Source organism: Episyrphus balteatus, chromosome 4 (assembly GCF_945859705.1).
Source record: "Episyrphus balteatus chromosome 4, idEpiBalt1.1, whole genome shotgun sequence".
Classification (NCBI taxonomy): Eukaryota; Metazoa; Arthropoda; class Insecta; order Diptera; family Syrphidae; genus Episyrphus; species Episyrphus balteatus.
This window is the reverse complement of record NC_079137.1, coordinates 43140795-43162588: the sequence shown is the minus strand read 5'-3', so window position 1 is coordinate 43162588 and position 21794 is coordinate 43140795. Positions and strand designations below refer to the sequence as shown.

At 29.8% G+C, this 21794-nt stretch overlaps 1 protein-coding gene across 1 annotated transcript in view; it reads right to left on the bottom strand.

Annotated features, from left to right (window-relative positions):
- The window catches only part of LOC129920051 (uncharacterized), a 169940-nt gene extending 150018 nt beyond the window's left edge, over positions 1 to 19922 (bottom strand). Inside the window, exon 1 of the mRNA XM_056001208.1 lies at positions 19430 to 19922. Within this exon, the coding sequence (XP_055857183.1) occupies positions 19430 to 19907 (478 nt within the window). The 5' untranslated portion in view covers positions 19908 to 19922. The remainder of the gene's footprint in view (positions 1 to 19429) is intronic.
- Positions 19923 to 21794: the final 1872 nt, after the last annotated feature.

Genomic DNA, 21794 nt, shown 5'->3' with positions numbered 1-21794 from the left:
GTTATTGCTAAAAGAAAACCCATAAATTCTTTTTCATTCTTAATTTGCTTGTTTGCACTGTCGGGTTTGTGTTCAATGAACATAGTTCATTCCATATTTAAAGCTTTTGCCATTGTGCACAATCACCTGTAGGTTTCACATCTTTTATTGATTCAGTTTAAGTATCGAAAATCAATATAGCTTATACTCTGATTGTCTACCATTATACGTGCATAATAGAATAAATTATAATTGCAGTTTTATTCTTTCACCATTTGGAAGCATTGGCTAATATTCCATTGGAACCTAAATAAATGACAGTATTTATAAAAATTACCTTTAGAAATTGTATGTCATTTGTTCTGGGAAAGATTCATGTTTAATTTTTGTTATTTATTTAAACTAAAGTTCAAGTTGTTTTGCTATCTATTCAAGCATTAATCTTCAAAAAACAATATCGATTATACCTATATAGGGTAACTGGTAGGCTATGTGAAGTTTGCACCCCCAAATGCTAATTTTTTTTTTCAAACCTGCCTGGTTCGATTGGCCAAAGTAAGTCCAGGAAAGCCCAAGATTTTTCTTTGCTAGCCCACCCCAAGTTCTAAAAATATAACGGAATTATTTTTTTCACCTCAAAATTCACAAAAAATAATTTTTTTTTATTCAGTGTAAAAATTGTCGATTTTGCACTGTGATTAGTTTGCCCAACGTTAGCCCAGGATAGCCCAACTTTTATTTTCGCTATCCTACGCTTAGTTTATAAATTATAGAAGCATTAGTTTTATTCCACCACAAAAAAATAGTACGCATACACCACAGCGACCTTTTTTTAATTTATAATTTGTTATAAATAAATAAAATGTTATTTATTCGACTTAGAATTCTTACTTGATTGAATTTAGCCCATATAACATTCCTTATAAGAAGCTTAAGTTGATTTTTTTCATTTCACCTTAAAAACCACAACATACAAATATTTTTTTCAAGTGTAAAAATCATTGATTTTTTTGGTTTCACATATAAGCACCTAGAAAAGCTACATTCTTAGTTAAATCTATCCAAACATTTTTCAAAAGTAACAACAAATATAAAATGGTGTGTGAAGTGATTTCTTTTCCAGTAGGTACACGAATAGAACTTTTTAGTAATTCCAACAAATTACTTCGCTGTTTTTTAGTTGCCCACGCACAGTTCAAAAATTATGACAACAAAAACTTTTTTTCACATTACCAACTTCTTAAAAATCAAAATTAGTTTTTTTTTCAGTGTAAAAATTGTCCTTTTTACACTTTTTCTCAATTAAACATGCTAATTCCAACAAATTACATCACTTTTTTCGTTAGCCCACCCTTACTTCAAAAATTATGACATAACAACTTTTTTCAAATTACCAACCTCTTAAAAATCAAAATTTATTTTTTTTTCAGTTTACCTACATTTTTTTTTTTTGATAAATCAATTTTTTGAAAACGGGTTGATGAATATCAAAGTTTTATTTTTACAATAAAAAAAAAACAAATTTTGATTTTTGTGGGTAATGCGAAAAAAAGTTTTAAAGAATAAATGTAAGAAACACAACTTTGCTACAAATTTTATAAAAAAAAGGTCTGGGGCCAAATCGTCGCATCCGTTGCCGAAACCTCAAGCATACGAAAGATAATTTCGTGATACATTAAACGAGCACAGCGATTGGGATGACGGCATACGTTAGAAAACAGAACGAAATTTTTGGTAGAATGTACAACTGCATAGGCCAAAACATAATTGGTGACAAATTTGACTTCGTTGACCCCTATGCGAGGATGGCCGAGTGGTCTGAGACTCAAAAAATAATGTTGCCTTCTAAAGATATGGGAGCGTAAATGACATGGGTTCGAATCCCACTTTTGACAAGAATTTTTTTTTAAATTTTTGAAGTGAAAACTTCTTTAGTATCGTAGTGATTTGAAACAAGATGAAACGAAAACGCGACACGACTTCAACTTGTTATAACTTTTTTGTTTTAATAGATAGATAAATGAAATTTGTACTGTAGATAGGTAATTAAATAAATTATAATTGTACAAAATTTCAATTAATTTCATATTCAAAATTCGGAGATAACGGTAAAAAGATGTTCTTTTCTAACACACGTTATATCTTTTGATCTAGTGCACATACAAATTTGATTTAACTTTAATACGCATGCTGATAACATAACCTTTTATTTGATATATCACTCATAACGTTACGTGCTCTACAAGTTAAACAATCTTAAATTGAAAAAAATTTAAAAATACCTCAAAACACCTGTGGAGATCTGTTCGATGACCAGCTTCCAGTGTAGGAAGTACCGTAATCTCAGTCGGGAAATTCGACATGGTTGACTTTAAAAAATTCTAACTTCTCTTGTAGACATCTTTGAAATAAGATTTATGCATCATTATACAAGGTGAAACAATTAACTTTCACATGGTATAAAATTTTTTATAGGTTGTCAAACAAAGAAATTGATTTAATAGCATGAGGACATAAAAATAAATGTTCTTTTTTGCTTTTTGGATGAAATTTTATCGAGTTTAAAAAATTCTAGCTCTTTTTGTAGATGTCTCATACACCTGATCGATAATATAATATAAAATTTATATACGTTGTCATATAAAAAACATATATTTGAAGGTGATAGAATAAAAATAGGTAGATTTTTTCTCTTTTTTTTTTTAGCAAGAAAAATGATTTTTTAAGGTTTCACTTCTACCACGTGTGAATTGCACACATGATTTTTTTTTTTTATACATTTTAAGAGTTTTATTATTTTTTTTTGCTAATCACGTCGTTTTAGTTTTAAAATCAAATTTTTTTTTCCATATAATTCTAATTTGAGGAATTATTTTTTTCTTAAATCATTGGAATTTTATTTTGTTAATATATGCCCTAATGTATGTTTTCGTGATTTCAAACAGTTTGATTATTTTTTAAATAAGATAAATTTACATTTTCATTACTTTTTGAACCCGTTAAAAATTTGTTCGAAAGCTTCAAACCAAACGAATGACATTCCGTTCAGTTGAATACGAAGTCGTTTGCTGTACGTATGACATCATGCCAAATGAACAGATTTCGTTAACGAGTTACTCGTTAACGTATGCGACGATTTGACCCCTGGTTTGAGAAAATACATCCAAGGGGTATAAAACGGTGTAGTCTCTGGGTAAACCTGATAAACGAAGCAAAGTGGTAAATGTGTCAAAATTATCATTTTTCCCAGGTTTAACCAGAGTTTACACGGTTTCATGAATACCCCTAAAATACATACAACTTAAATAACAGTGAAAAATAACTATTAATTGACGACGAAGAACCACATTTCCCAAAACAAATGATATTTTTAAGGCAGGGAATTTTTAAAGCTAAAGAATTTTAAGATCTGACATTTTCAAAGCATTTTTGAAGATAGGGCATTTTTAAAGCTAAAACATCTTTGAAGTTAGGATATTTCATATAGCTAGGGCATTTTTGTAACAAGGCATTTTTGTAACAAGGCATTTTTAAGGTAGATAGGTACTACATTTTTATAATGGTATTATTTAAGCTAGGGAATTTTTGAATGTAGGGCATTTTTAAGGCAAAATTTTCAAGGAAGGATATTTTAAATTTTAAGGTAGTGCATTGCCCCTCAATGCCACTCCTGCTATTTATCGTGTTACTCCGCGTTTGAACTATCCATTTTTAGCTCTGACCTAAACAACGCAAACCATGGCTTCTGAATCTCCAAGTATTCTTCCAAACAGGGTATCTAACTGGTCAATTTTCCTAAGGACCATACCTCCTAATCGGGAAGTTATATCATTTTTCGTGTCTTAGCTATCATCATTATTGATTTTTTTTATTTTGCCAAAATCACTTTGATAAGAATCTTATCATTTTGGAATTTATCATGTTGTATATACAAATTCACTAATTCAAATATTGCAGACATAAAAATGATAAAAAAAAAAAACTGTTTAAGCTCTAAACATATAATGAGGGTAAAAAAAATCCCATATACCTACAATTTTTCTATAAATAAATGTTTTGATGCACGCAATATTCAAACACGGTATCTAAAACACGAAAAAGGATTTATGAGTGATATCAGATTAAAAAAAAAGAATGCTATGTGTGTATCTGTATACATTATTTATAAGTATTCTAAATTAAGTGAATTATAGAACTACTACGAATAGCACTTTAATTAATAGATAATGATAAACGCCATTACTGTCTAGCCATCTGTGATCACAAAAAAGTTAAAAATAAAATACTTCCTTCAAAAACTTTATTCATCCAATTTTTGGAAGATAAGAACATTTTTGAGAGGAAGGGGTTTTCAATTTTTTATTTATTGCAGCACACGACGAAGGTTAAATTGACAGAAACACAATGCAGAGCATCCTTTTACTAACAACACAACAGAAACTTTCTTATTTATATCTCATACGTACTTGGCCTTAACTCAGATAAAAGAATCTGTGAAAAATAGCAGCTGCAAATAATAATAAAAAAAAACATAATATTGTACTATATCTATATTTTGATATTTTGATGTGTTTTTCCAGAAAAGCAGTGAAGCGTGTTTGTTTACTCTTTCGATGTTCACATGACAGCTTTTTTTTTTGTTGGTCCCGGAAGGAATCTGTCTCATGGTTTGTTTGAACATAATTCAGATAACTTTCATCGACAAGAGAGAACGAAATAATTCATCATATTGAAAAATACACGCAAAATGGATATTAACAGACTTGAATTGTGATTATTTTTTTTTTTTTGGGAAAAAAGATTAAGATTTAGTCCTTTAGCCAAATTTCATAGCATAATGTATGATAATGTTTGATTTATTAGTAGAGTAACTAAAGCAAATTATTAGGGAACCCGGCCGAACAGCTCTGATTTTGACGGTTTTTTTTTTCAAACGTAGGTAATTAAAAATACTTTAAAGTCTATAGATTAAAAATTGCCGGTGTTGCCGTATTGTTTTTTAAAATTAAAATTAATTTTTTTTTTAACTAAACCATTTTTTTTGCTTAAATTTCATAAAACAAATGATAGCAAAAGATTCTCTAGGTAATTTAAGGAAAATATATAAAAGGCAGTAAGGGACAATTTTCCATCGTTTAAGCGATAAATGCAATTTTCTAACATTCTGACCTCAAACACAAAAAAAAATATTTTGAAAAAAAACGGCAGCACCTACAATATTTTAAAATACATTTTTAAAAAGTCAGAAGCTCATTCATATCTCTTAAATTTAAATCCACTAAATTTAATCAAGACTTTTTGAAAAAATGGTCCTCAAACTCAGAATTTAAAAAAAAAAATGTTATTAGAAAAATTTAAAATGACTTTTTTCCAAACTTTTTCTAATAAAATATGAATTTATTTAAAAAAAATTTTTGGCCATAAATATTATCAGTTGAATTTCGAAGCAAAAAAGGTAAAATATATCACACTTTTGAAAAAAAAAATGAAAAATTACTTCAATTTCAATGGTTTTTTTTTATTAAAACTGAATGTTTGCATTGAAATAATTAATTTTCTCAAAGACTGTGGTAAATAGGAACTTTAAATTTTTGCTATTTAACTTTCAACAGTAAGGGTTATTAAATGAATACAAAATAATTTTATGTTTAGATGTTGAACTTAAAAAAAAAAAATAAGTTAAATTTTTTTTTCAAAACTTTTATTAAAAAAAGTTCTTCGAAAATGAAATACTTTTTAATTTTTTTCATAAACCGTAATACATATTGACATTTCCTTTTATAATTTGAAATCATAATAAATGCGGCCAAAAAAATTTTAAAATAAATAAATGCATTTTATATTACGACCAAGTTTAAAAAACGACATGTTAAAATTTTTTCAATAATTTTTTTTTTTTCAAAAATCTGAGTTCAATTACCATTCTTTCAAAAACCGTTCATTCAATTAACTTAATTTTAATTTTACATATATGACTAAGCTTCTAGCTTTTAAAAAATGTATATTTGAATATTGTAGGTGTTGCCGTTGTGTTCAAATATTTTTTTTTTTGTGTTTGAAGTCAATTAATAAGAAAATTGCATCTATCGCTTGTACTATGGAAGATTGTCCCTCACTCCCATATATTTTTTTTCCTTGAATTCCCTAGACAATCTTTTGGCATCAATTAATTTATGAAATTTAAGAAAAATTTTTGAAAAAAATTTGTTTTTGTTCACAAAAATCTTCAATTAAATTTAAAAAATCAAAACGGCAACACCGGCAATTTTTAATCTATAGACTTTAAAGTATTTTTAATTACCGACGTTTGAAAAAAAAGATCATCAAAATCTAAGCTGTTCGGCCGGGTTCCCTAATATTGCCAATTTTTGAGCTTTAGTTACTCCACTATATTTGAGAAAATATAAAGAATCTTTTGATGAGGATGACATTGAAGTTATAAAACAATTTTTTTTTATCTCCATGTAAAGTTGAGCTTTTTTTTTGTGAACCAGAATTAAAGGTATGTTGTATGTATGTATATGATGATGATAGGTAAAGTCCTTTAAAAAAATTCTATTGAAAGGGTGTTTTTTTTGTTAAGGCGTTACGTTTTTTTTGTGGGAAAGATGTCATATATCAGCTAAAATAAATCATTTTTTTCTTAAACAGCGTGAAAATGTTCTATTTGTTTTTTTTTTTTTCTTATTTAAGAAAAGATAAAATTCAGAATTAGTACCAAAAAACTATGACGGAAACGGTAATGACAAAAATGTTCCATTTAGCAAGGTCACCTAAAATCTAAGGCTTGTGTAAAAATATTTAAGTTGTAAGTCTGCGAAAGTCTTAAGAAATCAATGGTATAGTTGGAATCCCGAAAAACTAATTTATAAATATCGCATTTGCCATAGCAATTGCAAATTAAATTTATAAGACTGTGCATTTTTTTATGTGAAAGTTTTGTTTTTTGAGTTGAAGAGAAAACCTGGAATAATTGCATTTTATTGAAATCGAGCAATAAGGTTTTTTGAGATTGGAACCAAGAATCTTAAGTGTCCATAAGAATATAATGCATAAAAGGGTGTTTTTTTTTTTATTGTAAAAAAAGTGTGGTGAAGTGAATGAATGAATAAAATTTGGTAATAATATTACATTTAGTAGGTATACAATTCTTAAAATTATTTTGGGTGAAAGGATGTTTTTTTCGTGGAGGGAGTAAATTCTCAAATAAGCCCCAGAAAGGCAATGGTTTGTGTAGTACGTTAAAGAACTTCAATGTAAGCGTATAATTTTTTTTTTTTTCTATTTTACAAAATCCGTTATACGGTTATTACAAATTTTCCGTACAAAAAATTTTAGCAGCAATCACTTTAGTTATTTTTTTACGCAAAAGTCAGAAATCAAGAAAACGATTGAGAAGTTACTATATCTCAAAAACATGATGCCGTTTTTCCTGTCTTTCGACTCGAGTTGAGCGTATCAAAAGCTATTAGAAAAGTACAATGCGGTGTAACAAAAAATTATACAATAAGTTTTAAGTAACATTGTAATTTTTTATTACTTTGTATTTTTATATGTTTTTAAATTTAAATTTAAGAATTTGCCTTAAAGTATAAATGCCTTAAGGCAATTATTACTTATCAAAAAGCATAATTTTAATCGTCTGATATAATTACGGTGACCATATTTCTAGAAGCGAAACCCGGGACAGATACAAAATTCCTTATATCGTTTTGAAAATATTGATTTTTCAAAAAAAAAAAAAAAAATAATAATGAGACTTAGAAAAATTTTCGTTTTGCTTGAGCAGCGTACTAGGCTTAATGCTTTTATCGGAAAAATTAGAAAACTCTTTGGTTTAAACCAACCAACCAACCACTGTTTTTTCTTGATTTCCGTTAAAAGTTTTTAAAATTTTGAATACAAACATCAGAAAATGTGCAAATACGGGACAATCACGGGACAGATTTTAAAATACTTGACACTTATACGTCCCGGGTTTCTTAAATAAAAACCAGGGACAAGCTGTTGAAATACGGTACAGTCCCGGGTAAACCGGGACGGATGGTCACCGTAGATATAATGCATAAAGAACCGGTGCTAGAGAGATGAATATTAGGTTATTTTAAGTTAAATAAACGTGATGATATGGTCTTGGTTGTGGTCCCACAACCTGACAAAAAATCATAAATTTAAACATCTTTATCAATAGAAATGCATACAAAAAGTTAAAAAACATGTTTTTTTTTGTTGTTAAAGATTATGATAATTTAAAGTCAAAATGATGATCCTTTAATTTTATATTTTAAACATCGATCGAAAAAAAAACAAATAAAACGGTTCGATGGCTTGAATCGAAACTTTGTAGGGTTTTTGTGGGCATATTAAACTGTAAAAAGCAAATTCAACATTATTGGTTTTCTTAATATTTCCCACTTAGCGCCTGTTTATCCCCAAAGCAACAAAGTAAAAAATAATTATTTTTTATTTTACACATGCCTGATTTTTGTGGTAAATTCATTAAAAATTTCAAAACGCTTCTTAACTTTTTGAACATTCAGTGGTTCCTTTCATGAATGAAAAGTTATTCGATCCCTAATAGTAGGAATTTAAGTTCGAAATATTTTTTTAGTGTTTAAACAAAAAAAAAAAACCGGAAAAAATTGGAAAAAAAATTCGGTATTCAATATTCTTCGGTATATTCTTTTTAAAATTCCAGGTACGACTATTTTAAAGGGAAATGAACAACCTCAAAAATTTTGTAAATTTTTTTGTATCCCTTAATTCATTCCGCTCGTGTATTATAAAGGGAAACTGTCAGCCCCTCCCCCCCCCCCTTTCTTCATTAAGCTCACGGCCCTGGATTCAGGACTTTTGATCAGCCTAGAGGACAACCCCCCTTCAACTTAAAACAATAACCAAGACTACACGATTTTTCGTATTTATTTCGTAATTTTGAGTCTTTCATTTACAATTCTATTTATGCACACTTCTGAAAAGGCAGACAAATTTAAAACAAAATTGGTCTTGTATCTTTACAGTGCTGGTATTTTTTAATTCAACTTGATACAAAAAATAATGCAAATGCACCTTACATAAATACTTGCATGTTGCATACATTTCTTCCTCTACGAAACACCCTTTCAAGATCCCTTGAAACCCTACGGAATTTTTCGAATCTTAACCTCACTTTTTAATATAAAAAATAAACAATCTCTCCACATCTATATTCATTACTCTTTAATTTTGCTTAACGAATGTACGGTTGTAATTCGAATAATTTTTATTTGCAAAACCTTGAAAAACCTTCAAACCTTAAAATTCCGTTGAGTCATAATATTAATCAATATCAATATATTGATCAATACAATCCTTTTTCTATCTATTCCGCCATAATAATATTTCTTTCCTCTAAAGAAAAAAAAAACATTATATTTTCCACACTTTTTAACCTCAATCCTTACCTTATTTCTTTGCTCTACTTTGATAACCAAATAATTATTATTATATAAACTCATAATGTCCGTTGTGTGTTTTTCCTATTGACAGTTCGTATATATAAAATTGATATGGCCGATTGCTTTCTTAACACTCAACAATGCTAACAAAAAAGAAAACAACAACAATAACAACAACAACAACAACTGTTGATAGAATGGCCACTCGCGATGAAATTAGAAGCACCACTTTAATTACTCCCACACAATGTAAACGATTCTTAATCACGCATTTGTTGAATAAAAACCCAACTGGCTAATAAAAGAGCCTCACAAACAAATATGTGAATACATACTTCTCTTCTATATTTTTTATAAGACCTCAGTCCCGTTAGTCAAGGGACACACAAATGTAATCATAATGTGGAAAGCTATTTATATAAATGGTACGTTTGCTTTCTAAGGTGGGTGGAGGACTATTGGGGTTTTTCATTTAATTACCCATCCTCAAAATCTATGGCAAATGTATATGAAAGTTGATATGTGAGTATGAGATATATTCATCCAGGCAAACCACTAAATAAAGGTAAACCCTTAAAACCCAAGGTGGTAGTGGTGATGACCCTCTTTTTTTATTTTTTTTGGGTGTAAAATAGTTAATTATGCCAATTTCCTAATTTTAACCATGTTAGAAGAGAGACTAAAATATATTTTGTGTAGGTCATAACAGGGTGTTTTTAATAAAGTATATAGAGAAGTTGATGTGATGAAATTTGTAGGTTGTTGAGGTCATTGCGAAGTTTTATTTTTCAGGTGGTTGTCTTTCTAGGTTTCCCAAAAGGGTTAATGGTTTCAATTCGTCATCGAAACGGAAATTATTTAGTGAATTAAATTCATATATATAGGTAACTGGTTAAAACATAGGATTTTAAGAAGAAAAAAATGTGTAAATATTTGCATTATACTTATAGGTTAAGTGCTAAGGGAGATGGTTTGAAATTCGTTGAAAATAGAATTAAATTAAAACTAAGCATTTCTTACACACCATCTACTTTAAATTTTGTCATGAAAATGAATGATACCAGCGATACAGTCAAAGTCAATGCCTCTCACAAGTCAGACTTGTTTTGGGTTTCTTCGCTTATAATCCAGTCAAATAAGCGTTAAACCTCGAAATGAATGCTAATAGAAGTTTTTTTTTGATAATTTCTAATTTTGATAAAAACTAATTCATTCTTTTTCCCAACGTTTTTTTTGCTCAATATCTTGGTTTTGGCATTCTATAACATACATCAAAAGTCTAGAAAAATCTCATGTCCGCAAGTCGCGATTTTCAAGGTCAAAGCGCGAAATGGAGATTTTCAAAATTAGCACTATTACCCGTTGCTATTAAATACACATACACGGAGAAAAAAGTGTCACCTTAAAATAAGATGTTAACATTAAATTTTATCACCTTAAAATAAGGTGATATCCGCTTAAAATAAAGTGATTCCACTTAAACTCAGTTAAATTGAATATGAACTTAATCTTATTTTAATGTGAATGTTCATTGTTTCATGTTAAAAAAACCGACCAAAAATAAAAATTTTAAAATTATAATCACACTTAAGCCTTACGTGCAGTTTATCATACTTATTTCCAACAGTGAGATAGCACAGTGGGAAGGCACTGACCTAGTAACCCAACCCAGTTGTAGGTTAGATACCCGGTGGCTTCCAGTTTTTTTTTTTAATTTGCGCATTCAAGAAATTAATGTGACTTATCACTTTAATTTAAGGTGAAGTCACCTTAATTTAAGATGAATGTCATCTCAGCCATAACCATGCAGAAATCCACTTAAATTAAGGTGTGATCCGCTTAATTCTATGTGGTCTGTTTTGTCCGTGTATGATACATGACTTCAAAGGTATTTTTTAATGCTGATTCCAAAAAATCTAAAATCAAGGCAATCAAGGTCTCTGAAAAAAGTTATATCTGTTTTTTATCTGTCAAATTATATTATTATAACAGTTGCTATTGAACCATTAAAAGTAATGGTAGAGGTTTTCATATCCATTATCATTAAAGAATCAAAACAATGCAATGAAAAAAACATTCATATCTATGAAAAAATGGTATTTTTTGAGAAAAGGGGAAATTTTAAGATATGCACTAAAAAAATCCTGGTACAATCTTGGAATTAGTGCTAATAAGCTTTTTTTTTTGTTTCTATCTTTGTTGGGATATTCTATAACTTATGTCAAAATTTTAATTCTAATTTTCCTGGTTTAAAAAATTTAAAAACAACTTTTTAGATATTTGTGTCAGATCAACTTGAATAAGGTGCATTACTTTACAGGGATGGTCAGGTTGACTTTCTTGTGAATTTTGTTAAAATAAGTGTTAAAAAATACCTTTAAATCATGTCGCTTAGTCTAAAGTTTTCCTTTTTTTTTTTTTTAAATCTCCACCTAACTTAGTTTAACCTATTTCTATTAGGATTCTTTTTTCACCTTATTTGACTATATTATTATGGAGTCAGTCGGTTTTAATGAATATTTGTATACTTAGGGCTTGTTTCATAACATCTCTTTTTCTTAAAGGTAATTCGGAGTTTTTTTAGGACAAATTCTAACAAACACATGTTCGTTAATTTTCAAAAATAAAAAAAAGTTTTATTTTATCTTCTATTTTAAGTGCCTTCAAACCAAAAATATTTTTCAAAAGGTTCTAAACATTTTGTACCTATTACTTTTTTTTTAATCAAATTTGATCCTTCCAGTGGTTCTTAAAAACCTGTCTTTCATTTTATTGAATTGATAATTCAAATAATTTAAAATTAATCTCAAAAGGAAGGCTTTCGAATCTAAATTAATAGAAAATAATTCAAATTGAATTATTTCAACATTCTTTTTGAATTTTTTGTTCGATTCGGTAATCCACACTGCATGAATTGGGGGAAATCACAAGTCACAACATTTTCTTTTTCTTTGTAGAAACATGATACTATTATTGGAGGACTTGGTCAAACAAAATTGAAAGTTCAAGCGAAACAATTCCCCTGTCACGATTTCGTCATACATATATATGTGTCTAGAATACTGGAAAAAGTAGGACATTTTTAATTTAATATAGTCACTGACGCTTATTGGTTTAAAGGTAAAACAATATTTGCACTATGTAGACTTACTGGATCACACATAATTTTCTCTTAGTAACAATTCAGAAACATTGCTTCATTTATTCAATCATAAAATACGAAATGTATGAGTAAAGCATAATTGTTTTCAAAAAATTATTTTTGGAAAAAAAAATTTTAAATGTTTTTAAAAAAACCAACAATGAGGATTTAAACATTTTTAGAAATTTGTATATTAGGGTGGGTCAAAAAAATCGAAATTCTTTTTTTTGAATTGGTACTCAGAAAAATCGATTGCTAGACCCCTCTAGAATATACACACCAAATATGAGCTCTTTATATTAATGGGAAGGTCCTCCGCTTTGCAATTTTCCATTTTTACATCAAGCTTCTACAAAAAAAAAATAATTTTTTTATTAATTGACTTTTTCGCAAATTTCTTTTCATATTCTTGTAGGAAATTGAACGCTCTACAAAAAAGGCCTTACACACTTTTTTCGTTTATCTAACCGTTGAATAGATATTTGAGGTCCAAAAATCGAGAAAATCTTTAAAAATTCGTTTTTTGTTCTTAATTTTGTAACAAATTGAAAAATTATAATGGTCAAACGCGCAAGACATATTCTTGTTGAAAATTGATTGCTACACAAAAAAGGCCTAGCTAACTTTTTTCATTAATCTAACCATTCTAAAGATATTCGAGGTCAAAGTTAAAAAAAAATATAAAAATATTTTATATTTTTAAAAAATTTCTAATGCACTGAAACTTCATTATTTTCAAATTAGCAAGATATATTCTTGTAGGGGCTTAAACGTTCTACAAAAAATTCCTTACAATGAAATTGATTGCTTTAACCGTTTAGAAGATATTCGTATCCAAATCGCAATGCATACGGGTCATAAGAAAACTATTGAAATCAGTGAGCATTGGCTTGGATACGAATATCTTCTAAACGGTTAAAGCAATCAATTTCATTCCAAAGAATTTTTTGTAGAACGTTTAAGCCCCTACAAGAATATATCTTGCTAATTTGAAAATAATGAAGTTTCAGTGAATTAGAAATTTTTTAAAAATATAAAATGTTTTTATATTTTTTTTTTTAACTTTGACCTCGAATATCTTTAGAATGGTTAGATTAATGAAAAAAGTTAGCTAGACCTTTTTTGTGGAGCAATCAATTTTCAACAAGTTTGATCATTATAATTCTTCAATTTGTTACAAAATTAAGAACAAAAAACGAATTTTTAAAGATTTTCTCGATTTTTGGACCTCAAATATCTATTCGGTTAGATAAACGAAAAAAGTGTATAAGGCCTTTTTTGTAGAGCGTTCAATTTAATACAAGAATATGAAAAGAAATTTGCTAAAAAGTCAATTAAAAAAAAAATTATTTTTTTTTAGTAGAAGCTTGATGTAAAAATGGAAAATTGCAAAGCGGAGGACTTTCCCATTAATATAAAGAGCTCATATTTGGTGTGTATATTCTAGAGGGGTCTAGCAATCGATTTTTCGGAGTACCAAATAAAAAAAAAAATTTTCGATTTTTTTGACCCACCCTATTGTATATATTGTATGCTTTTTTATTAAAAAAAATCGTTAAAATCGGTTTAATCATTTAGGAGAAAATCAGAATGGTGCAAAAAAATATTTTTTATATTTAAAAAATGAAAACTTATTTGCTTTAGCCTATAGGTTTTTGAGAAAATCAAGGTCTTTTGTCATTTGGCAGTTACCGTTCATTGTGAACTTAAAAAATTTCAAGTTTTTGCTCTAGAAAATCCTTAACTTTCTCTATAGTTAACACGATTTGCCAATCACACAACATAACACAGTCACACAACAACATACAACCAAGACAGAACAAACCAAGTCAGACGTTGACGTGAAAAAACGCCAAACGATATCACAATGACTTCTGATTCCGATGTTCAACTTCGAAAAACTTTTATTTTATCCGTAAATTCCATCAATACCAATTAAGCCTGACTGCTTCAAAAATAATAAACAGAGTTATAGAGTTAATGTTATATAGAGCCTTTTGTTGTTGACTTTACAAAGTGAGTAACAATCTAAACTTAGCAACTTAGAAAACTTGCTATCAATTTTAAGGCAATATCTTCCAATTTTATCATGACATAATAGAAAATATTTGAAGAATCATTTCAAGATAAGGATGTGTCCATTTATGCCGATAATTGGCATATTAAAGGACGTTTTTGGATCCATAAAAATTAGAGTCATGGGGCTTAAAAGGGCATCAAACGTACATAACACAATAATATATTATGTAAGATCATTTTCCGAAACACCCTTATAAGTATATAACCACAGGTTTCTACATTTAATAAACTGCCATTAACAGTCAATTTGTCAAAACTCAGTAAACCATACCTAAACCTACCTCCAAAAATGTCTGACTGTCATAAATTACCACAAAATACACACATTCTAACATATTTCCCTAAATTGAGAGGATAGATTTCAATGTACCCTAAAGTCAACGCAAACACTTGCCATAGTTGTTTTATTTGCTGTCTGTATTTTCCACTGTATTAGTTTTGTTCTTTGTAGAATTTTGTCCTGTCACTTTGCCAATTACTTATAAAGTTGAATTCAAAAGTTTACATTTTATAATTAATGATGGCTGTTTATTTATTTTGTATATTCAAATTTATTCCTATAATTTTAGGGTTATGATACTGATATTTATGCGTGTGTGTATTTAAATTATGGGTTAAAGGAACTTCTAATGGTGGTATTATAACATTTCGGGAGAGAAATATTATTAATTAGTTTCTTTAGCTAGCTTGTCGACTGAGTATAAGTAAAAAGAACTAAGGGTTAAGAGGTTTTGTACACTTTTCATAGAGAGAAATTTTCAAATGTGTGCTGCTCTGTCAACTTTATATCGCAATAACTTAAACTTTGAAAAGTTTCATTTGCTTTGATAACTATAACTGAAACAAGTTAAAAGTTTATCCCTTTCAATGTTAATTTGTAAAACAGGAAGTAGGTATTTAACAGATGGTTCTATATGCAACTGTTTGCTTACAATTACACGCACTCAAAAACAAAGTGTTTACATTTCAAGTATGTATTCATCAAAATGAAAAATATGTAGATTGAAAACATTAACAATGTTTTTTTTATTTTAAAGTATAAAACACTTCAACTTAACGACAAACAGGTCGTAAAAGGTGTATTTTCAATAAGAAGTTTGCACAAATTTCATTTTACTATTCCCGGTTTATTTTTTAAAGAAGAAATTGGGGAAACAATTTAAAAAAAAAATAAGTTTTAATCCCTCGCTTAAACATTTTCTCAAGAATGTTTAAAAAATTTTCACTTTTCCACTGCTTAAAAGCTTCTTTGTAGTTAATTTTGGTAGTCAAATTGATAGTAAAAAAAATGTTTGTAAGAACTTTTAAAAACATGTTCTGATGAATGACAATCAATTATACTGCACTTATGCTCAAATTTAACGCACACCCTATTTGTTCTACAGAAAAACGCTATTATTACCTTATGTATATCTCGGTATAATGGTTCTTTTCTCAGATGGGACAAGAGGGAGGGATGGAATGAAATGAGTGCGAAGGTTTGAGGAGAGATTTGCTGAAATCTATCTGTCAACCTTAAATTTTCCTGTGGTAGAATTTGCTTAACTTCAGACGGGGTTTGTCAGGCCTACTGGTGAGTATCCAAAGGTACGTGTGACTGTCTCAAACAACATTCGGTGCCACTCAGCTTTAGAATTGGTGCACAGTCATACTGCTAGAGTGGTTTCAGAATATCTTCAAGACCTTGGTAAACAAACTTTGGATTGATCATCCAAAAATCCAAATTTAAATTCAATAGAACGTAGCTGTGAAATATGCTAAAGAGATGCCTTCGCGATCGAAATGCACCTCCAAACAATTTTCTTCGGCTAAAATGTAGTAAGAGAATATTTAACAAGATCTTCAAAACTTAATTTAAAAAAAAACTTCTTAACTCAGCTACCACAAGTTTGGTTTTAATAAACGCTGCATCCCAGCGCTAATTAATTGGGGCATCATAATGAGCATTTCTATCTGCTTTGAGTCTCTGGCTATCAAAAAAAAAATATCTGCGACGAAAATAAACTAGAAATCGCAAATTTAATTGAAATTATAGATAGCTAATTAAATTTTACTATAGGTCTTTCTTCAATATATTCTAATTCGTACTGAAAAAGGTCACGAAAGGAGGAATTAATAATTACTTATAGCTAATTTTTATTTCGAAAATTTCCTTTGTACCCCAGTTACCTGAGTGTCTGTTATTTATGATAATAGAAAGTAGAAAGTATGAACAAAAAACTCTATCTCATGCATGGAAAGTGCAGTGGTGCATTTCATGCTCAAAAATAAATGTAACACATTGAAACATACATCAAATAAGAGGTACTAATGAGCGAATGGACACAAAACTCTATCTCGTGGAAGGTGCAGTGATGCATTTATGTTCAAAAATGTATTCACTGCACTCTAACTTCTTGAGATTTCATGCCTGCATCGTTGTCGAGCTAAGAATCGGACACAAACTACACACAAATTATCCATAATAACAACCACAATGCGAAAAAACGTATTTATGAAATATTAATACAAGTTTGAGTTGCATTTTTGAAAAATTAGTCACAACCTTCATATATTTAAATTATTTAACCAACAAGGTAGTTGATGGATTAGTCCAATAGATCACCGTTATTATAATGTTTTTGAATCAATTTAAAAATGTATACTTTTCTGAATTGTATTGAAAATATTTTTGAACATAAAATGCATCACTGTACTTTCCCTGCACGAGATACAGACTTTTGCCCATATAAAAAAATAATACACTCATCGAGACCTTTCATTTGATGTATGTAATACACACACAATAAATTAGAGTCTTAATTTTGTCAGTTTCGTCTGAATCAAATAACTATTGCCATTCTGTTTTTAGTGCAGTCCATTAAACAAGGAATTACTTTCAAAATTTTGAATCAAAATGCACAAAAATGCATTTCATCAAATAACTCGCAAGTACAGAGACAAAAAAATAAATATGTATCTTAAATTCCAAATTATTCTGGTACACAATGTTACACTGAAAGTATTTGGCATGGATCGCTTACATTCCTTATTTTAATTACAAATCGAACATTAATTCCAATTTCTAACACTTTTGTTCGTATCAAATGGCTACCAATAGTTACCACTACCATACTTCGTTTCATAGTTATAGACAAAGCAGCTCTCAAACTTCAAGAATGACAAAATTGAAGTCACCCTAAAATGGAGGATCTCTGGTATATTAACACGCCTAACGCCTATGTACAGTTTAATCATTAAGAAGATCGTAGAGTGATCATCAAATGTCAATTGGTGTGACTTATTGGTTAACGAAAAAAAAAACCATCCAAGAAAAAAAGTACTCATACACCACAGTGGCCAATTTTGGTAAAATTGTTTAGGCATGTTGAACTGATGTTTTTTCTTTCTGCTTTTAGTTAAAATGCTTGATGCAGGCATGAACTAACAAAAGAAAGAACCTACATATCAAGTAGACCCAGAGTTACTAAATGATTAAGAAAACTTGAACGAAATTAGAATTTTTTTCTAGTGTTTCCATCGAATTAATTTCCAAAAAGAAATCCACATAAGCGCTCATAGGACTTTCTTATATGCCTAGGGTTATAAAACTAACAAATGGAATAGTTTACATTTTCTTAGTCAAGACTTGATTGTTTGGCAGTTACTGATATTTTTAAATGAAGAAATTGTAAACGATTGTTTTAAATTTGCATTTAGTCTTAGGAGAAAATAACTGCACATGATTTTAAATAGAAGACGAATTGGAATCTAAATGACAGGCCCAACTTTTTCCTCTCTGTCATTGCAAAATTCCAAGTTTTGTGTAACATCATCAAAAATTACAAATCATACAATACAAAATTGTAAAGTTCAAACTATGAACGTTTGTATTTTTGAAAACATTTTTCTAGATATCATTAAATTGTAACGAACAGATTTATCTCTCCCTCTTTTTGTTTTTTACAAAGATTTAAACTTCTGACGTGACCTTAACCAACTCTTAAAAAGTAAAAACCCTAGCAAAGAAGTGCTTATCTTCTTATACAGCTGTCAAACACTAAACCAACATAACGGCCGAATACAAAAAAAAAAGAAGTATTCTTGCAATTTTCTGGAAATATAAAGAAATCCATGAACAATTTTTTTTTTTTTTTGTTCACAATAATTCCATCTCTAGACTTCATGACGACTACGCCTAAGTGAAATACCAGCAAATTCAACAAAAAAAAGAAAAATGTATTGTGTCTCTAAGTGCTGTATAGAAAAAGGAAGAAAAAAAAAATATATTATAAACATGTATATAAGCTTCTATATATACCCATAGTTTTTTTTTGGCAAAGGAAAAGGATCCACTGAGTGGGGTTGTTTGTAAACATGCCCATTCATGAGATTTAATAATAAAATTTAAGAAGCAGACATAAAAAAAAGGAAAAAATAAAGGCGCTGGACCAAATTGAAAACATGCGCAATTGCCGATACAAATTGGATTGTCTTCTTACGAGTGAGTATTTTTTCGTCTTCGAATATTAAAGAAAGGAAATCCTCGTCTTGGGAGAAAATGAGCTTACCTATACCTAACCTATATGTATGTATTAGAGGAGTCTTAAGTATATTTTGTAGGATGAAATGATCCGAAATCCCAAAAATCGGTAACAAAAAACCTTTCCTATTTTCTTTTTTAACGAGTCTCCTTAAGTTTTACGATCCATAACACAAAGTCCTTATCAAATTTTTAGCTAAGGACCTAAGTAACTACCTATTCTGAGGAATTGTCAAAAGACACGATAATGGGCTCTTATATTCAAATTACCTTCATCGTCGTCATCATTCACATCGTCCTTGTCTTCATCACCATCGATATCCACATTGTTCAGCTCGCTAATCTCTGCTTTGTCACATCGTTTGACATTGCTACTGGAAGTGTCATCGTTAATATCACCATTCACTAGACCGTTATGATGTTTTCCATCATCGACAATGGTGACATCACCTGCTGGCACTTCTGGTGATTTTTGTTGTTGTTGCTGCTTCCCGTGCTGCTTTTGAATACCATTGTTCTGTGCATTCTGGTCCCTCTCTGTTGGCTCCTTGGTCACAGCAGCAGTTTCAGGCACAATACTACTTTTATTTGCTGCATCCGAGCAACTGTCCTCAACAGATGGTGCTGAAGCATCACCATTCATAGCTGGCATTGTCTGTTCGGTTTCAGTAGTTTTTCCATCCTCCTGAGCTGCACCATCCTCTTCTGTTTTTTTCGCCTTAACTTCCTGACTTGTATTACAACCCATTTTTAAACTTTTTTTTTTTTGTTAATTTAATTAAAAAAACACTATAAGGATTTTTTTTAATTATGTTCGGTGGTTTTTTCGCTTAATTTTGTTTTTATTTTTATTTTTGAAAAAAAAAATTCTACAATGAATCACATTAATGTATAAATAACTCCGGAACACCAGGGTAACAATGTAAAAAGTTTAATCAATTAAATCAGCACGTGCGCCTGGCCCTCTTCAATCACTCTAAAATTTTTTTGCGGATGGAATTAATATGACTATATGCACTTGTATATATACAATAATTGTATATAAAACACATAAATTAATTAGTACAAATTAATCACAAAAAAAGCCACAGTTTTTTTTTTTTTTCAATGTATAGGAATTTATTTGTCAGACATAGAAAATTACCCTTAGTGCACAAAGAGAACAGGGAATCTAATTTCAATAAACTTGGCGCTGACAAAAAACAAAGAGACAAAAAGGCCTTAATTTTTTGTTTTTCGAAAAAAAACCGACAAAATACAATATAAATTACGAATTTTGTCGAGAGGTAAATTTGTTGTAAGGACAACTTGTGCTACACGCTCTTATGTCAATATACAACCGAAGCCTAAGCTATACTACCGCTAGTTAAGTGTGGATTGTGCAAACAGCCGGATTAAGAGGAATCTGTCGCGCGCGCCACACACAGAATTTTTGTGTTTCACCAGAAAGTCCTGCCGAGCTGCTGCTGCCGAGTAAGATACCTACGTGTGGAATGTAGTCGACAGTCGTAGTTGTGTCTGTGTATACTCTCGTCCTTTCTTTTTGGAGTCACTCGCCTGTCGCCGCTGCCGCCGCCATCGCCCCCATTCCTGGGCTCCACTCCCATGATATAAAACATACACACGCTTGTTTAACAGAAAACGCACACCCTTGTGTGTGGCAGCAGGAGCAGTATTGTAGCAGCAGCAGTAGTATAGTAGCACTCTATGGAAGCAGGAGACTTTTTTCCCCTTTTTATAATTTAATCTATGATTGTAAATTCGGGATGATATCGACCCGCATCCCACTCGTGAGAGTTGGCAGCTAGCGGCGCCCGTTTTTTATTGTTGTCTTCATGAGAATTTGTTTTTTTGTTTTTTTGTATTTTTATTTTAAGAGGGAATGAGGCTTTGGCCCACCCCCTCAGCTTCAAAAGGAGCAACCCAGCTCTTTTTGAAAACCGCACAAACAGGGATGATGACGCGTCACAAAGCGCACTGGTTGTATGGTAGAACAGTGTTGTTATATTCTTGTTGTTAATTCAGGAAGAAAATCAGATCAGAAAAGTATGGTTTGTTTCCAAATAATTTTTTTTTTTCTTATTAAAGCTTAGAATTACTGAAGTTCAAAATAAAAACTGCAACATATTGACATATTTTTTAATAATTTACTCATTTTTCTCCCCACCACTGTAAATAAAAGTATATCTGAAAATGTAAAAGTGCGTTCAAATTGGTAGAAAACTAACCCATTTTGTGAGTAGTGTTAAATTTTGAAATGAAAATTTTAATATAAAAAATTAATCCGATATACAAAACGCTTTATAAATTTGGAGTTGAGGTCACTTGAATTTGAAAATCGAGCTACCTTCCTTGTAACAAATTAATACAAGGTGAAACGAATTCTCAAAAAGTTGTTAAAAGCACTGGTACTGACTGGTACCTGGGCTTGACTTGACATCAAGCCATTACTGGCGTTGTTTTAAAAACTGGGTTTTCTTGTCAATAGCCAATAAGTATTGATCAGCGGCTAGCGATGTAAAACATTTTCAAGTTACGAGACCAAGTAGCGATTTCATCACACAAGAAGTATCACGTCTTGTATTACCAAAATGAAAGATGAACATTGAATGAAATGGGCATTGTTTGTTCAACT